The following is a 17,992-nucleotide window of genomic DNA, read 5'->3' as shown; positions in this document are numbered from 1 at the left end:
TGATTCCAGGATGATCTAATTTCTTGGGATCAGGGTCCCAATATTTATACCCCAAAATCCTTTGTCCTCTGTGGGCAGAGGGGCCTTTGCCCAGTCCATACCAGTTCTGGAGCACTCTGTTTACATGACTCCTTCTTTCCTTTCACATTGCAGGGCAGAAACATCAGACGCCCCACAGGAGGTGGACCCAGCATTGTGGAGGGAAAGCACAGCCCTGGAGCACTTTGTTGACATGATTCCTTCTCTCCTTTCACAGTGCAGGGCAGAGACATCAGACGCACCACATGGGGTGGAGCCTGCACTGTGGGGGGCAGGCACTGTCCTATTCAGGTACCAGGTGCAACTCCTCCCACCCAGCTAGATGCAGATCTCTCTATTCAGCCCTGTGCTGACTCCTCCTGTCTCCGGGAATTCCTCAGCCCCCTGGAATTCCGCAGCCCCTGTCACTCAAAACTCCAGACAAGAAATACACAGCCTAGCAAAGGCAGGTTTGGATGGTTAGACAAGAAAATACCTACTTTCTAAAAGTGGTATTTTCAAACTCAGAATGTTAAAACCAACTTCACTAAAAGATGTATTTTATCATTCTGAGTTCAGGCATACTAAACCCGAATTTCTACCATGTTCCCTGAGTCAGTTTAGGATTATAGGATGTAATAATCAAACTGCCCGTTCTGGCCTATGGAGAACAGGTAGCCTTGCAATAGTGAAAAACGAAAATGGCTGTAATTCACTATTAGGACATGCCACACACATCAGGGCATGTCCTACTTTATACTTACAATGCACCCTGCCCTTGGGCCTACTAGAGGGGTGTCTGATATGAAGAAAAGGGAAGGTTTAGGGACTGGCAAGTGGGTGCACTTGGTCAGCCAGCATGGCAGTCAGAGACTGCACACAGGTTCTGCAATAGCAGACCTGAGACACACTTTTACAGGCTGCTTCTGTGGGTGGCACAACCAGTGCTGCAAGCCCGCCAGCAGCATTTGACTTACAAGCCCTGGGCACACATGGTGCACTGCACTAGGGTCTGACAGGTAAATCAAATAACCCAATCATGGATAACCAATCATAACAACAATTTTACAGAGAGCATATGCACTTTGGCACTGATCAGCAGTAGTAAAGTGCCCAGAGTCCTATTGCCAACAACCACGGGTCAGGAAAAATAAAGGAGGAAGAAGCAAAAAGTTTGGGGATAACCCTGCAAAAAGGGCCATTTCCAACAGTACGGCTTTGCCCTGTGATACAAGGGTACTGAGAGTCCTTAACAGGAGAGCTTACGGAGGTCTTGGGCTGGGAGGTTCCTCTTGATCCTACATGTGTTCTCCTGGGCATCACCGAGGGGCTACATGACAACAGGGCAGAGAAACTCTTCCTTAATACAGCACTGGTGGTAGCTAAGAGGGACAGTGCAGCTCACTGGTTGAACACTACCGCGCCCACAGTGGCGCGCTTGTGCAGGGGGGTGGACTGGTGTGCTGCACAGGAACGGCCTCTTTATGTGGCCAGGGGATGTCCCAAGAAATTTTGCCGCATGTGGGGCAAATGGGTTTGAGTGATAGAAGACTAATGTGGATTGATATGATCTCTGGATTGAAAGTGACTATGCTGATACTGGACTTATGTGTGTCTATCCTCTAATGCCAATGGGATGTGTCTTTGCCTTGGTCTAACCTTTTAAGATGTAGTCCTGAATGGTGCGGTTTTCCTTGTTACATTCAAAACTCAATAAAATTGATTATCAAAAAAAAAAAAAAAGAGTCCTTTTTAATAAACATTTATACTAATTTCCACTCTACGTATTTTGGGTTTACTGTTTGGGCTCTTTTCTCAAGTTTGAATTTGTTGAAGAAGAGAAGATGTGTATGAGTGAGTAGAGGTGTGTATCTGTTTATTTGCTTACTGGGTGATCGTGCAGGAACCAAAGGAAAAACGTGCTTTTTACTTTCCTATAGTACCATATTCCTTTGGCAAGGCTAAGGGGTCCCTCTCTTTTTTAAAATGTTTGACTCATACCAGGTTGGCCATGTTGTCAGGCAGCAGTCCTACTTCTTCCAAAGGCAGAACCCTTTGTGTTTCTTCCTGAAAGTCATACACACCTCCTCCCAGAGTGACTGAAGGCTGTTTTGTAGCCAGCAACCTCGAACGATCACTGGAAAATCTGGGTCAGTAAAGTGGTTTCTTACTAAAATTGCCATTAATGCAAAGTTTACATTTAATTCACTGGACCATCAAGTGTGTTTTAATTCATTGATTATATTGGTACCTTCAAGTATCACAATTAGTAATGCCACTGAGAAGTTAGCACTGCTAAGTTGTCAGCATGTCCTTGCCAATGGGACTACTAACCTTTACAAAGTAAAAACGACAATGCAGGGTTTTTATTGTCTGGGCAAGTAAAGTTAAGAAACACGTCCAACTTGCTTATATCATGCCCCCTACCTTTAGGGCTCAGTAACCTTCCCATAGGGGTAACTTATGAATATTAGAAAGGAATGTTTGGTCTTGCTATTACTTTAATTGCCCAAGTCCAGTTAGCATTCGAAAACTGCTCTGCCAGCCTGCAATGGCGATCTGGAAGTCATACTTTGCTTTGTCACAGTCATGATGGCACAATAAGTGCAACAGTCCCTCAGAGACACTTTAACTCACAGGCCATTGGTATGGCTGGTACCACATACCAGGAATTTATAAGTAAGTTATCCTATGCCAATATTGTTTGAAACAAATAGCCATATACATTTTAAGGATCATGGCACTGACACTGCTGTCTGTTTAACTTGCCTCAGTGCACCCTCAAAATTGTAAAACCAGCAGCATCAGTCCGAACACTTGGGGCGGATCATGCAAAAAGAGACAATTCTCAGCATCTTTTCTAGGCACACATTTCAAATGTGCTTTTCTGAGCTTATCCTACCAAAACTAATGGCTTCAGCTTGACCTTGTGCCATGCCAATCTGACACTGTGAGGACTTTTTCTGATACAGCCTTTCCGAGCAGAAGTGTTTTCACTTTAATTTCACAGACTAAATTCCATGATAAGGACTCCGACCGGGTTGAACTTGATTGTGTCTCGGACCCACACTCTGTCACATTATGGTTGAAATTGTGCTTAAAATTCATATCACGTGTTGGCTTATTGGATTTTTTTGTTTTGGTGTCATCAATTTGGTTCATTGAATTGTTCTCTATTTTTCTAAATTGGAATGAGATTTTTAAATGTATTGTGCTTTTAACTTTTTAACAGTTTGGAATTTCTAAATGCTTTAAACATTTCTCCAAGTTAAGCTTGTTTCCTAAGTGCCATAGCTACCAGAGATTGAGCTCAGGTTTAAATAATTGAAGCTTTAACTGGACCCAACAAGATAGTGACCTTATTACTTTACCATACAACGCATCTAATAATTCACTTTCTCACAAGCATGCTTTAGGCCAACTATATTTGTATTACTTTGGATGGAGGGTCTCTTTTGTAGATAAATAGGAGTACATTTTAAAATTATAAAATTATTTTAAAAAACTGCCACACAGGTGCTGATACTATTGTATGGGGGAATGGCACATTGTACATAGGCAGAATGCTGTCACTCACACAGAAGAGAACCAATTGCAGGTGTGGGTTGTAGCATTAGCCCCATGTTGTATGCTGTAGTAGTCAGAATTAAACTGCAATTGACAAATGACCAGACCAAAAGGTGATGACTGCTCATCAAAAGTACTGGTATCCGTGTATTTTAGATATTAAAAAAAAAAAGTTTGTCTGTGAAGACCTCAAAAGCATGCTTTCTGAGTAAGATTCAACTTTCATTCCTCTCAACCAGTTCAGTGGCTTCTGCTTTACTACAAGGAACAATTTTCATCAGAATCTTCAACTAAAAACTTTTCTTTGTTCACATTATATTTACCTTTTTTTCCCTACATGGATATGGGTGGAAATTGGCATGTCAAACCATAGTTAAATATGATACGTGTGAGTGCCAACTTTTGTGCAGGTACAACCATGGTGCACAAAGTTTTGGGCAAAAATATATATTTTCAATGGAACAGGGCTTGAACCATAACTACACAGTCGTTATTACCTGCTCTGTAATAGGCTTTATTATGGCTGTCTTACCACTTACCTCTGCAAGTAAACAAATCAGGTGAAATAAATTGGAGAAACACATGAATGCTTCCACTGCCCATCACCACAGCACTGAACAGTGAGAACCAGATTTTTCATGATTAGACGCAGCGCAGCACAACGCAGCAAGACAACTCGCTGTGCCAAGTCAAATGACGAGGGCAGTAATGCACCATATTTACTGTCAGATGGCGCATTCCTGCTCTCCCTTTGCACTGGCACACTTGTGGCTACCAAGTGCCAATGCAGGTACCGTTGTGCCATGGTGCAAGGGTGCCTGTGTTTCACCCAGGATTGTTTTTGTGCAGGAAGACACTTTCCTGCAGAAAAGCAATCCATAGCAGCGTTTTCCTCTTTCTTCGTGTGCCGCAGAATGCAGCTCACTTAGTGCAAAAAAACGAGGAGAAATAAAGATATTTCCCCTCACTGCTCCTATCCTGGGAAGATGGAACGTTTGACGCATTCCCACCTTTACTAGAATTAGTAAGTCTGGGAATGTGCCAAAATACATATGTGGATGTGAGGAAACACCCACCCTCCATAAAAGTAGAATGCCTTCCCTTGCGCTGCCTTGTGTTAATCCACACAAGGTGGCGCTGAGTGGCATAGTTAATCTCGCAATACAAGCCCTTGAGAAATCTGCCCTAAACAGCAGCAGTAATGCAGCGAGCATTGAAAATATTGGTGCTGGATAATATTATTAGTATTATTGAAGTGACATCTGCCTCAGATGGGGCTTTGATGCCAGAGCTTTCTCTGTGCATGGACAAGTCCAACCCCACTGTGCTGCCCTCAGGAAAGCACAGTTTTCACAGAAAGATACGCAGCCAACAGTGGAGGCCATGCAGGGGGAGGGAGGGGTGTCTCTCCTCTTCGTATCACACAGAAAAGTGTTTCTGAAACGTTTGTAAGTGATTCTTTTGTCATGTTTCTCCTTTCAGTGTCCATGTCTCAGGCGCAGTTCCCCCTGCGGCTCACCATCCCGGCCCTGAGGGGCTCCTGCGTGGTGATCCCCTGCACCTTCAGCAACAGCGAGCCTCCCGCGGCCCCCGGGGAGCTCCGCATCAAATGGTTCCTACAGAAGACCGACTCACTGGTATATAGTAGTAAATCTACCCTTTCTGTTTTACAAGAGTACCGCAGCCGCACGGACTTCGTGGGAGATTTAAAGAGCGGCGACTGCTCCCTGCGGATAAACGATGTGCGAAGAGAGGACGCGGATGAGTATTACCCTTGGATTGATCCGATCAGCTCAGTGATTGAGCTGTACAAAGTCACAGTTTCAGGTAAGGCACCCTGGGTTCTGCCATCTCACCTTTTCTGATGGTAAAAGCCCCACACTGAACACACGAGAACTGAACGCTGATACCTGGAAAGCGTTTAGCTCGCACTGCGCTTGCAATCGGGTGGTATATTTACTGCTGCTGGTGCGTTTTTAAAGAATATCCCGTTTTGTATTTTCGTTAGTTTCATTTGTTTTTTACCTTGTTCTTAAGACTGCGCCCCCTCACTTGCACATTAAAACTGTTTGTCACCGTGCTTAACGGGCCCATTCCCGGGGAGTTAGTTCGTTTGCCGGCCATATTGGGGGTACTCCGGGACGCCTGGCGGCGCCATTTTGGAGGCTGACGCTCTAGCTGTCACAAGGACGCTAGGTCGCTATTTAAGGGGAGCAATCTAGGTGTTGTGCCTTGTTACCTGGAAAGCGTTTAGCTCGCGCCGCGCTTGCAATCGGGTGGTATATTTACTGCTGCTGGTGCGTTTTTAAAGAATATCCTGTTTTCTATTTTCGTTAGTTTCATTTGTTTTTTACCTTGTTCTTAAGACTGCGCCCCCTCACTTGCACATTAAAACTGTTTGTCACCGTGCTTAACGGGCCCATTCCCGGGGATTTAGTTCGTTTGCCGGCCATATTGGGGGTACTCCGGGACGCCTGGCGGCGCCATTTTGGAGGCTGACGCTCTAGCTGTCACAAGGACGCTAGGTCGCTATTTAAGATGGTCATGACGACGCGCAGCGGATCCGGGCAGCGGGACCGCCGGACTTCCGCCGGAGTTACACCTGAGTTCAGCCCGTCCGCGCTGAGGACGGGCTGCCGGTCGGGCTGGACTCTGATACCCCCCTACTTCCTCAACAGGTAGTGAGGGCATATTCCCTGCATGAGATGTTGGCTTTGAGACCATTGCCTTTATCGTGTCATTTTTGCTGGTCCCCGGAGGATCTACGACGTTCCCTTACCTGTTGCACGTGTGGAGTGGCGATATGTCCTTCCTATCTTTTTGGGAGGGTACCTTTACTTACTCGGTCATTACAGAATGTCATTCAACCTAGAAGTGTTTTTTTGATAAATGCTAGGTCACTCATCAAGAATAACATAGCGTTCCACGAGTTCGTGAACGACAGGCAACCTGACTGGGTGTTCGTGACGGAAACTTGGGCATCTGCCTCCTCTGGGCATGATTTGATACTGGCGATACCTGAGGGTTTTACCTTACATAGACAGGACAGATTAGGGCGTAGAGGGGGAGGTCTGGCTATTATTTGCAGAGCGTCATTTCTGTGCTCTATAAAAACCCTGTCTGTGCCCTCGGACTCTTTTGAGGCTTTGTATTTTTGCATATCTTGTTCTTCCACAGCCTCTTTCACCGGTATTTTGGTTTATCGACCACCTGGTCCTAGAGCCAGTTTTTGCTCCGAGGTATTGCGAATCTTGGAGCCCTACTTCGGCAAATCTCATATGACCATTATGGGGGATTTTAATTTCCATTTGGACGATGTGGGTTCTAAGGATACCTCTCAGCTAATTGACTCGCTGGAAGCTTGTGAGCTTACTCAGCTGGTAAAAAGCTCTACACACCGGGCTGGTCATATATTGGACGGAGTGTTCACCAATGATTCCAGACTCTCTGTTGGTTCTCCCATGCCTTTGGTCTGGTCGGACCATCTTGCAGTTCCCTTAGGATTTACACCTGCTATGGAAGAGCCCCGTAAAGCTCCCTCTAGTAATAGAGTTCTGAAAAGAGGATATAGGAACATTACTGACCAAGCCCTTTCTCCTTTTTTGCGAGACTTTGAAACCTCTGCCTCGCGAGATGCGGAAGGGGCGGCTCAAGAGTTTGACAACTCCATTATTACAGCGGTTGATGCTTTAGCCCCCGTTACTCTGCGGTATAGGGCCCGTCGGAAACCCTCTGCTCCATGGTTTACGGAGCCTCTAAGACTCCTAAGACAAATCTGCAGAATTAAGGAGAGAAAATGGCGTAAGTCGTGGGATCCGTCCGACAGAGAGGACCATAAACTGTCGTTACGAGAGTATAAATCTAGAATAATCAAAGAGAAGCAAGAGTATTTCTCTAATTTGACGACCTCTCTTCCCCCATCTAAAGAGCTTTTTAAGATCGTAGACTCTCTATGCTCTCTTCAGATACCCGACCCAGTTGTGGCCTCTCAGGAGCTTTGCACTAACTTCTCCGATTTCTTTTATAAGAAAATTTCGGATATTCATCTGGCCTTAGAAAACCAGAGGAAGTCGTTGGATGAGCCCTCGCTTCTCAACATCAAGGCCTCCGAATCCTGGAGGAGAAATTCCAATAAGTCTCTCACCCACTTTCCTTCGCTTTCCCTTGAGGGGCTGAATCTCTTGTTAGACAGGACTAAGTCGGCCTCTCCTTTAGACCCTTGTCCTCTGAAAGTCCTAAAGAAATGCAAGGATACTCTCTTACCTCCACTGTTGGAAATTATGAATGGGGCTATGACCCAGGGTATCTTTCCCTCGGTCTGGAAAAAGGCCATAGTGAAGCCTCTTCTTAAAAAATCTTCCCTTGATCCCGGAGTGTTAAAGAATTTCAGACCCATTTCCTTGTTACCTGCTCCTGCAAAGATGCTTGAAGCCCATTTAAACCTACATCTATCCACCTTTCTTGACTCCTCTGAGTTCCTGGACAGCTCTCAGCACAGATTCAGGAAATCTTATTGCACCGAATCCGCCCTGACTATGGTGGCTGATAACATTCGTCGTAAGGTTGACCTTGGTCAGACAACGATTCTAGTCCTGCTCGATCTGACTGCAGCGTTTGATACCCTGTCTCCCTCTACCTTAACATCTCGGTTGAGGGAGGCAGGGGTGGCAGGACCGGCTTTAAGTCTTCTTGACTCTTTTTTACATTTTAGAGAGCAAAGAGTCATGCTTGGAGAGTTCCTATCCCCTGCTAAATCTTTGCAATGTGGGGTGCCCCAGGGATCGGTTTTAAGTCCGACCCTATTTAATATCTATGTGGCCCCCCTTGCTAGATTAGTGAGATCACAGGGGATGGAGGTAGTGTCCTATGCCGATGACACGCAAATTATGGTGTCTTTAGCCCACACAATTAGTGAATCTGCGTCTGGCTTTAGGTCCTGTATGCAGATGGTAGCTGAGTGGATGATTCTAAATTCATTAAAACTCAATGCCGATAAAACAGAGATCCTGGTCTTTGGCAAGGATCAGGACATTTGGTCCAGTGAGTGGTGGCCTACATCTCTAGGAACTTGCCCCACTCCCTCTCCGGCAGCTAGGAATCTGGGCGTCATTTTTGATTCCTCACTCTCCATGAATCTTTAGGTTAACAGGAGGGTGTCCACCTGTTGGGGAGTCATCAAGACCTTGAAAAGAATCCTTCATTATTTGTCCCCGCAGGCACGTAAACAGACAGTGACTGCCCTTGTAGGCTCTAGGTTAGATTATTGTAATGCATTATACGCAGAGTCCAATAAATATCTTATTCAGCGCCTCCAGCTGGTGCAGAACGCAGCTGCCAGATTTGTTTTGTCTCTTCCTAAGGACGCCTCTGCTACACTGGCCAGGAAGAATCTACACTGGCTTCCGATTACTTTTAGGGACACTCTGAGGGGAGAGCACGGACATCTATCGAGCTGCAGAATCGTGTACAGTGCTCTTATCAAGGTGGCACTGGGAGCACAATTAGGATTATTTACTTGGAAAATACGACGATTTTATCACTGCTCCTCTCGAGACGGATATTTGTTTACATAGACGGTGGTCATACTTTTGGAATATATTCGCAATCTCACATATGCCCTGACGAAGTTCAATTTGAACGAAACGCGTTGGCTGAGACTATGGTTGGACAATTAAATTAAAATAAAGATTTTTTCGAGTACAAACAACTGACCACTTGGTGTGATGTATTAACAAGTAAATTGGTGGTGCACCGCTCCAAACCCCTTCTGAAAACTTCTTTGATCTGCTTGGCAGTTTGCATCTATTAGCGGCGGATGCAGGGGCGTTCGCATGCACACCATCATTAACTATACCTTTTGATTACATACTATGGGAACAAAGTAAGGAGGTGCAGCCGTTGGAGTCCGCCGTTAACCCTCTTTTCTCTAATACTTCTAGAATCTCTTTTAAACTTCTCTGCCTTACTTATAGAGCCCTGCAGGCTGGCCCCACAGATGCTCTGGGATCCTTGCTGACCCGCTACATCCCCAGTAGGCATCTCCGGTCCTCAGGTTCCAATCAGCTGGCAGTCCCTCGCTTTAAGAAGGTCAGATGGGAGAGTAGAGCTTTTTCTATTACTGCACCTCTACTCTGGAATGATCTCCCTTTGGAGATCAAGTCGCAACCCTCTCTGGCCCTTTTCAGGAAGGCTCTTAAAACTTGGTATTTTATAAAAGCCTACCAGTAAGCTCTTTTAGTTTTTTATTTTATTTTTTAAGTCAGTTTTATCTGGTTAGGCGCCTTGACGCCCATTGGGCTAAGTTGCGCATTACAAATCCACATTCATTCATTCATTCATTCATTCATATCGGAAGTCTCATAAACGCCTTCATGTTTATATTCGGTAAACGCAGGCGCCGATATGTATATAGGAAACCTGTTTTAGAGTCTGAGGTGCACCCCATGTTGACACCCTGGGTGCTCGTGGTGATACAATTTACAAGCAGAGCGCTGCTTTATACTTTCAACCATAAACTAACCACACAGAAGGCAGCTAACAACCAGCATGACCTGCACTATTCGCAAGGGCTGTATGTTGCTATGAACACACAAGCAAAGATGATTTTCACAAGTCTCTTCCTATGTCCTTCCCACTCTTGTCAAGGTCAGGTGTACACCTCAGCGTTACACCCACTTTCGAGTGTGGCAAGGGAAGGGCAGCACCCTCAAAGCCGGCCTGGGTTTAGAACCAGATTGTTTCCCCACGCAGAAACAAACAAAACCAAAAAAAGCAATTGCCGGCCCGAGCAGTTTGCTCATGAAAATGTGTCCAAATACATTTTCTACAAATTATGTGGGAATACTGTAGTCGATAGCAACATTTTAAACATTTTGTAAAACTGTGTGAATATTTCAAAACACCGGGTTGAGTATTTTTTCCTAATACTTATCCCCATGCTGGTATCTCCCCTGACCAGTATTTATGAATCCTATGCTGTATTTTTTCCCCTGTGGCATTAATGCAGTTGATAGTCAAATGCATACAGTTGATTGCTAGGATGTTTTCTATTTACTTGGCCGTATCATCAGTGCGCCTTGTTGTTATTATTGACATTTATCAAGTTGTTAAAACTACAATAGAGCCATCAAATCGGAAATCCTTTTAGACTCTCCAGTACCGAATCAGTATGAGAGTGAGTTGTAATTAAGTATGGGCGTAGTTGGCGGAGTACCTAGGGGGAGAACCGTGCAGATGCCTTGAAAACAAAGAGCACATCTTGCTGAATGATTCAGTGATGGTCCCATCCTCTTAGGACCACCCCAAGCACAGTTATTATGGGCAAAAATACCATCCCAACCATAGGCCCTGCAAAGCATTATGGGACAAGATTAGCAGTGGGCAGTAAATATTATAGGATCCGATATCAAAATAATTCTACAAAGAGCTGCAGTTCAACTCGTTGTTACTAGGTGTCCCTCACGAGTCAAATGCAAAAGCATTGAATCAAGCTGCAGTTCCACTTGTCGTAACTAGATGTCCCTCACGAGTCAAATGCAAAAGCATTGAAATTATTACATCAAGCTGCAGTTCCACTAGTCGTTACTAGATGTCCCTCATGAGTCAAATACAAAAGCATTGAAACCCTGAGCTGAGAGCAAATACTATAAATTCTACAAAGAGCTGAACTGCAGCTTCATGAAAGGGTTTCAATGCTGAATCGTTCAACATGATATACTCTTTGTGTTCAAAGCATCTGCTTGGTCCTCCCCCTAGGTTAATAGGGACCCCACAATCATCACCTCTCTCATTGCCTGATATCAAAGTTCACTTTTGTGAATTGGTTATCTGCTTGTAAAGTTGCTTTATCAAAGCATTTGTAGGTGCAGTTTAGAAGCTGACTTCCCTACACATAGTTAACAAATCAAACTCTGAGAGAAGTTCATTGCCCAGGGTGAGTTGTAAACAGGTAAAACTGCATGTTTCCCATGAGGAGTTTTGGAAGTGATTCGCCTACAGATAGATACAGATCTAAACAGTCTTAGTGAATGTGCATATTACTAGTCCATATACCCCAATACCTGGCGCTAAATTCTACTTTTAATGTTTTGTGTAGATCGCCCAGAGGAGATATCCCTAGGTGAGCTTGGAGAGATGACTGAAGGAATACCTGTTAAAATCACCTGTTCTGCTGTTCACACCTGCCCATCCTCACCACCCACTCTGAGCTGGGACTGGAAGGACAGCAATGTCCGCAGTTATACTGAAGACCTCAGTAATGGCAGATGGAAGGTGGTCTCTGAGATATACTATACTCCCATGGCAGAGGAACACGGGAAATCTTTACAGTGCGCTGCTACATACACAGAGAATATAACCTTAAAAAGAACACTCAGAATGGCAATAAGATGTGAGTACCTGTGCCTTTATTTGTTACATATTTATTTAGGTAATAGATTGATGTCACATGTTGTTACCGTGGTTCCCAATAGAAGGGGATTGAAAAATCAGTCTGAACAAAGTCATGTTTCAAGAAGAGTATCCGTACCAAGTTTGAGACCCTGTGTTAGTGGATTTCCCCGGAGAGAAGTGAGAAAATAGCGAAAACATGGCGACATTTTGTGTGTCTTTTTACAAAATAGAAAAATGTGCTGTTCAGGAAAGTGTAAATTCTTTTAAATGGCATCAACAATAGATTATTTTTTTTTAACAGACTTTTTTATGGTTTCATCCTTGTGGGATGGGAACGTCCCCTTCATGGTGTAGAGTCATTTTCTACTGCCTGAAGTAACTAAGCGTGAGTATCTCCTAGCCTGGTTTTTGATTTTGCGCAATGGGTTGGGTCTGTGCCTTGCATGCGTAGGATCCAGGATCTGCCCTGTGAACTGGCAGGGCACATCAAGTATGCCCTCATCTGTTTGACAGTTGATTAGCATCCCTGTTATGTGTTTAGCATGTAAAGAGGTGGCTTGAGTGTACGATCTTTTACGAATTAGTAGCTCTTAGGGGCGTGGCCAAGCCACAGACCAAGATGGGCGCACGACTCTGAAGCTCCGTCAGGCCATCCCAGTCGGCATCGTCTGTCTCCAGCAATCCTGACTGCCATGGTGTGAAAATGCACCTGGGGAATCCTCTAGCTGCGGTTATGTACTGGTGACTTTTCGAACCTCCGTAGCGGCTGGCACACGGGAGAAAACGGCTCCGGTGCACTTGGGGGAGGAGCTAGTGCCACCATCTCGACGCCGCCTGAAATGGCGTCTGGGCCATTCTGGCCCTGTTTCGACCCCGTGGCGTCCAGGAAGCAGCTACGGGGCCCCCCGCCCGCTGATCACCATCTCGTGGTGAGTGCTTCGATTGCGGTGCCGTCCTCCCCTCCCTATCAGGCCCGAACCTACCATTGCCGAGCACCCTCCCCCCCCTTCCCGGTTAGATCTGGGGGCGCACGCACGCTGCCATCAATGGGTCCTTGGGCAAGCCTGGGTGGCAGCCACCTGGCTCCGTTTTCAGGTCTGTTGGGTGGGGGACGTGGCCCCCGCCGGAGACACTCCGTCAACCGCTCTCCACTGACCATGACCGGAGGTGTGCTCCACAGATCACTTGATCACCTACAGTGATTCTGCTCCCGGTCTTCCATCCTGTTACTGGACCAAGCCTGAACAGAGCACGCCGCACTCCCCTCGGTCGGAGATTCGGCCGCGTGGCACACCGGTCTGTGACCAGGAATTAGGCAAAAACAACTCTCCCCTTGCACTGCCTAACTCTGTGGTGACACGGGATCACATCCGTTAAGTGGTCCACCCCTGATGTACCTAAGCCTACGCAATCATCCATCACTCAGTGCGATTGGCTAGATTGGCTCTTCGCTATCCTATTCGCACTGCAGCTCGAAATTAGCGTTTCTTTACTGCTTGCCCCCACGCTGCCAGCCCTTCCCTATGCCACGCTGCCACATACTTCTCGCAGCATCGACGCTCTTCCTGACTGGTCCGGGCACATTCTACATTTACAGTCTGCAGTTCTCTTTCGCTGCACTTATGTATGATGGTATGGGCAAAAAAGACCCCAAACAGAGAATGTTACCATTCGGCAAAGCGGTGGACAGGGCTCAAGACCCCATCGGCGTCATTGCAGAGGGGAGGCAGGAGGCGACCACCGCAGCAGACACTGTAGCCACCCACGCCTCCTTGCTGACTGAGTTGAGAGATGACTTTCAGTCTCTTGGTAGCAGGTTTGACACGTTAGACAAACGTCTTGACACTATGGGGGCCAAACTCGACATGCCCTACTGATGTCTGGACACAGTTGAAGGTCGTACCTCGGATCTTGAAGACGGGGCAGCACAGACCACCAAACACCTTGAAGGCATGGAGAAAATGTTGAAAGATGTAGCAATGAAGAACGAAAATTTAGAAGCGCGCAGTCGGCGCAATAATCTCCGCAACCTTGTGGTCCCTGAATCTGCGAACACGGGAAAGATAGATCTTTTTGTTGAAACTATGATCATTGACATTTTTGGCAAGGAAGCCTTCACCTCAGGATTTGTTGTTGAACACGCTCATCGTTCATTGGGCCCCCGCCCAAACCCAGGATAGCTGCCACAACCCATCATTGCGCGCATAATGAACTTCCGGGACAGAGACAATGCATTACGCCTAGCCAGGAAACGAGGAGAACCTACCTGGCAGGGCTCCACAGTGCACTCTATCCTGACTTCACTGCCATGGTTCAGGAAGCGAGGAGTAAATACTCAGGCGTTAAGTCCACTCTATGGTATGGGATGCTATATCAAGCAAACTTGCGAGTTGACATTAATGGCGTCCCCGCATCTTTGACCCCCGTACCGCAGTTCAGGAATTTTGCAGATCCTACAAACAAGCTGCCAGCCAGCAGAAAGACAATATTGCTGTATCTCCCCCCCACCATAGCGGCTCTGTGGCCAGCGTGGAACTATTCACCCATGACTAATTTCTTCTACAATTTTAAATAGCAGTTTTTTTATATGATGGTAATAGAGTTACATAGGTTGAGACAGAATCGCCATTATCTCTCTTAATGTTTCTAGGAAGCTGGGCGCTGTTGGAGTGTTGCCTCTCCCCCAAGTGCATAGCACATTGGTAAAATCACTGATTGTAATGTATCGTCTTGTATATTTGCATTTCCACTTGGGATGTTTACGGGATGCATTTGGTTATTGTCTTATTGGGTTGGTTTCTTGCGTATTGGGACACAAGGCTGGGTGGGGGTGTTCCACGAATTGTTAACTACGCTTTGATTACCAGCCGTTTGTACAGCACCCAGAGTTTACTTGTCACTCACTACACATTTGTCCTACGGCTCACCAATCCCAATGGCAGCATCAGTTAATCTCACTTATCACTCCAGCCTCTCGGTTATGACTTGGAATGTCAGGGGGCTCAACAACCCCAGAAAAGGGAAACCCGTAATGGACTATTTGCAAAGGCACCAAGTAGATATTGCCTTCTTACAGGAGTCGCACCTGCCTAAAAGGGATGCCACTCATTTCGCTGCCAGCTGGGGCCCACACCATTTTTTTCTAACTATAGCACATACACTCGGGGCACAGCGATACTGATTCATAAGAAACTCCCCTTCTCTCTGCACAAAAGCCATGCAGATGGTGAAGGCCGATACACTATATTGGTGGGGACATTGATGGGCCATGTTGTGACACTGGTCTGTTTGTACGCCCCTAACGTTGACTGCCTTGACTTCTTTCAGGAGCTAAAATACATTCCACGATTTTACGCATGGGTACTGATTGCATTCTATTGGGGGGAGACATCAACCTTCTTTTAAACCAATCACTAGATGCTTCTTATGCTTCAGCAGACACTAAACCTCACTCACGTCGTGCTCTGCTGACCATGTGTGAATCACTTCATCTCTCTGACACTTGAAGAAGGCGCAACCCCTGTGCCGCAGGGTTCACTCACTTTTCAGCTCAAAACGACACGTGGACAAGATTAGATTATTGGTTAATTGCCCCACAACCATCAACATGGTACAAGACCACCACTACTCTCTCCGAAAAATACTCGGACCACTCCCCAGTGATACTTCAAATATGTATTCCCAGGCCGAAAGGTCATGAACGCCAATGTAGATTCCCGGGCAGAGCCTTAGATGATGACTTATTCCACTCAGAGATCAGGGAGGCAATTGAAGACTTCTTTGAATTGAACATGGGGTCTGTGGACACCTGGGCGGTTTTTTGGGAGGCCTTCAAGGCCTACATCAGGGGAGTTACAATTACAAAACATGCTGGAGTGCTGAAGGACCTCAGGGAGACCTTAGCCCGTATAGAGCAGCAACTTACATCAATAGATTCTGCAATGCTGCTCTCCCCTGATTCGGAGGGTTCAAAACGCAGATTAGCACTACTTACTGAATTTCGAGAAACAGCAGAAAGGGAAACCCAGTTCCTGAGCAAATATGCCACAGCACACAGGTATGGGGAGGGCGAGAGACTGGCCTACACCTTATCATCAATATTGCGCCCCCCAGTATGCCAAATCGTATATCACAGAACTTAACGCTGAGGCGGGACACCTCCTCACAGACACGCCTGCGATTTGTGCGGAATTCGTTGCCTATTACGAGACTTCATATGCGTCCAAAATTGTGCACAATTCTGTGGAGCTAGACAACTATTTTTCTGAGCTTTGGTCTACATGAAAAAATACATGCAAGACTTCCTTGCTGAACCCTTTTCTTTAGATTAAGTCATCAGCTCGATCAACGCTCTAAACGGATCCACTGTTCCTGGCCTCGCTGACTTTACAGGTGATTTTTATACACAATACAAAGACAATTTGACCCCTCAACTTCTCGAGGTTTACCATGAAGCCCTAGAACGATGACAACTTCCCCCCACTCTCAGAGAGGCAGTGATTGTTTTGCTGCCCAAGCCTGGTAAGGACCCCTTGTTGAGCGGGTCTTATGGGCCACATTCATCATTGAATTTAGACTACAAGATTTTAGCGAAAATGATCGCTTTGCGGCTTGCTCTACTACTTGACAAAACAATTTGCCTTGTCCAATCTGGATTTGTACACCACAGATCCACTTCCTTGAATATTCGCACGCTGTTTGCTGTCATACACAGAATTAACCCGGCAATTCCAGCAGCTGCAGTCCTGTTGGACATGGAGAAGGCATTTGACAAGGGGTGGGCGGAATTTTCAAAATTCACTTTCGCAAACTATCGCGAAAATGATAAAAATCTCCGCAAACGCGCGGAAATATCGCAAAGACGCTGAAGTTTTTTTCCCGCCCGTTGCGGTATTTTCTGCGTGGTCGCGGCTCGCCAACTTACCCATGTGGTTGCTCACGGGCGCGGCCATCTTGTTTTCACTTGTCTCGCGGTGCATGATCGCGAGAAGAAAGACGTGATCGCGTGACGAATGACGTTACTGCGGGTGCGAACTGACACGAGACAGCGCAAATGGCTACCAACAATCCAACATCTCGTGGAGAACGCGACCGGATCGGGAAAACTTGTCGGCGAACGCGGGGATTCAGGTAAGGTGATCGCGTGCACGCGAGAATGTATTTTTTTTACAGCGCGGGCAAGAAAATAATTTCCGGTAAGATGCGGATTGCGGAAATTTTGACATCTTCGCGCTCTCCGCGGAACGCGAAAATGTCAAACTATCGCAATTTCCGCGAACGGAATTTTAGCACAGGCCTACATTTGACTCCTTGGAGTGGCCCTTTTTAGGTCTCGCTAGAGTCAGCGCATGCGCTGCCCTTGCAAGAAATTTAGTAGGTGGTTTAAAAGTGCTTTCCAGGCCGGCCACCAGCTTGCTATTACGCGCACAAGTGCGCGCGACGTGAACAGCACTTTTTCCTGTCGCGCGCGCTTGTGCGCTTAACTCGCGTTACCACTCGCGTTTTTTTTTTTTTTAAATTTCATTTTGAGGCCGCGCGGCGTTACTTTTACGGCTGCGCGGCCAATGCTTGTTTGTCATGTAATGGGTATTACTGCACTGGGCCCCGTGTACTAGACCCCTGTTTGGGTTACATTGCTATATGAATGATGGCTATTCTGAGAACAATAGAAACAAAAGTTTATTTCTGCCGTATCAACCTTCTTAAGAAACGCATTATGCATTGAGATGCAAGTCTTGTAGGCATTGTATTTGTTGCATTGATGGCTCATAGTACATTGACATCAGTAAAAACTACCAATCCTATGATCCTCTAGCAGCACCCAGAACTGCATAAGCAGTTGCATCACTCACCCGCACGGCTCACGGACCAACCCCTGCTTCCCAGTCTTGTTCTTAAGACCCTCACACAAAAACACTAGTTGTTCAGCAGCCATAAGCGGGCACTGGTTCCTTGAAGACGTATGTGGGGATGATAATGCATATATGCCCCATCCCCTTGGGGTGTTCCTTTCACT

At 46.2% G+C, this 17,992-nt stretch overlaps 1 protein-coding gene across 1 annotated transcript in view; it reads left to right on the top strand.

Moving 5' to 3' along the window:
• Positions 1-17,992, top strand: part of LOC146809245 (sialic acid-binding Ig-like lectin 14) — a 349,382-nt gene that overhangs the window by 85,818 nt on the left and 245,572 nt on the right. The window contains exons 3-4 of the mRNA XM_085614320.1: positions 5,068-5,412; positions 11,681-11,974. Of these exons, the coding sequence (XP_085470446.1) occupies positions 5,068-5,412; positions 11,681-11,974 (639 nt within the window). The remainder of the gene's footprint in view (positions 1-5,067; positions 5,413-11,680; positions 11,975-17,992) is intronic.

The sequence above is a fragment of the Triturus cristatus genome, chromosome 7, assembly GCF_964204655.1.
Source record: "Triturus cristatus chromosome 7, aTriCri1.1, whole genome shotgun sequence".
Classification (NCBI taxonomy): domain Eukaryota; kingdom Metazoa; phylum Chordata; class Amphibia; order Caudata; family Salamandridae; genus Triturus; species Triturus cristatus.
This window is presented reverse-complemented; position numbering and strand designations above follow the sequence as displayed.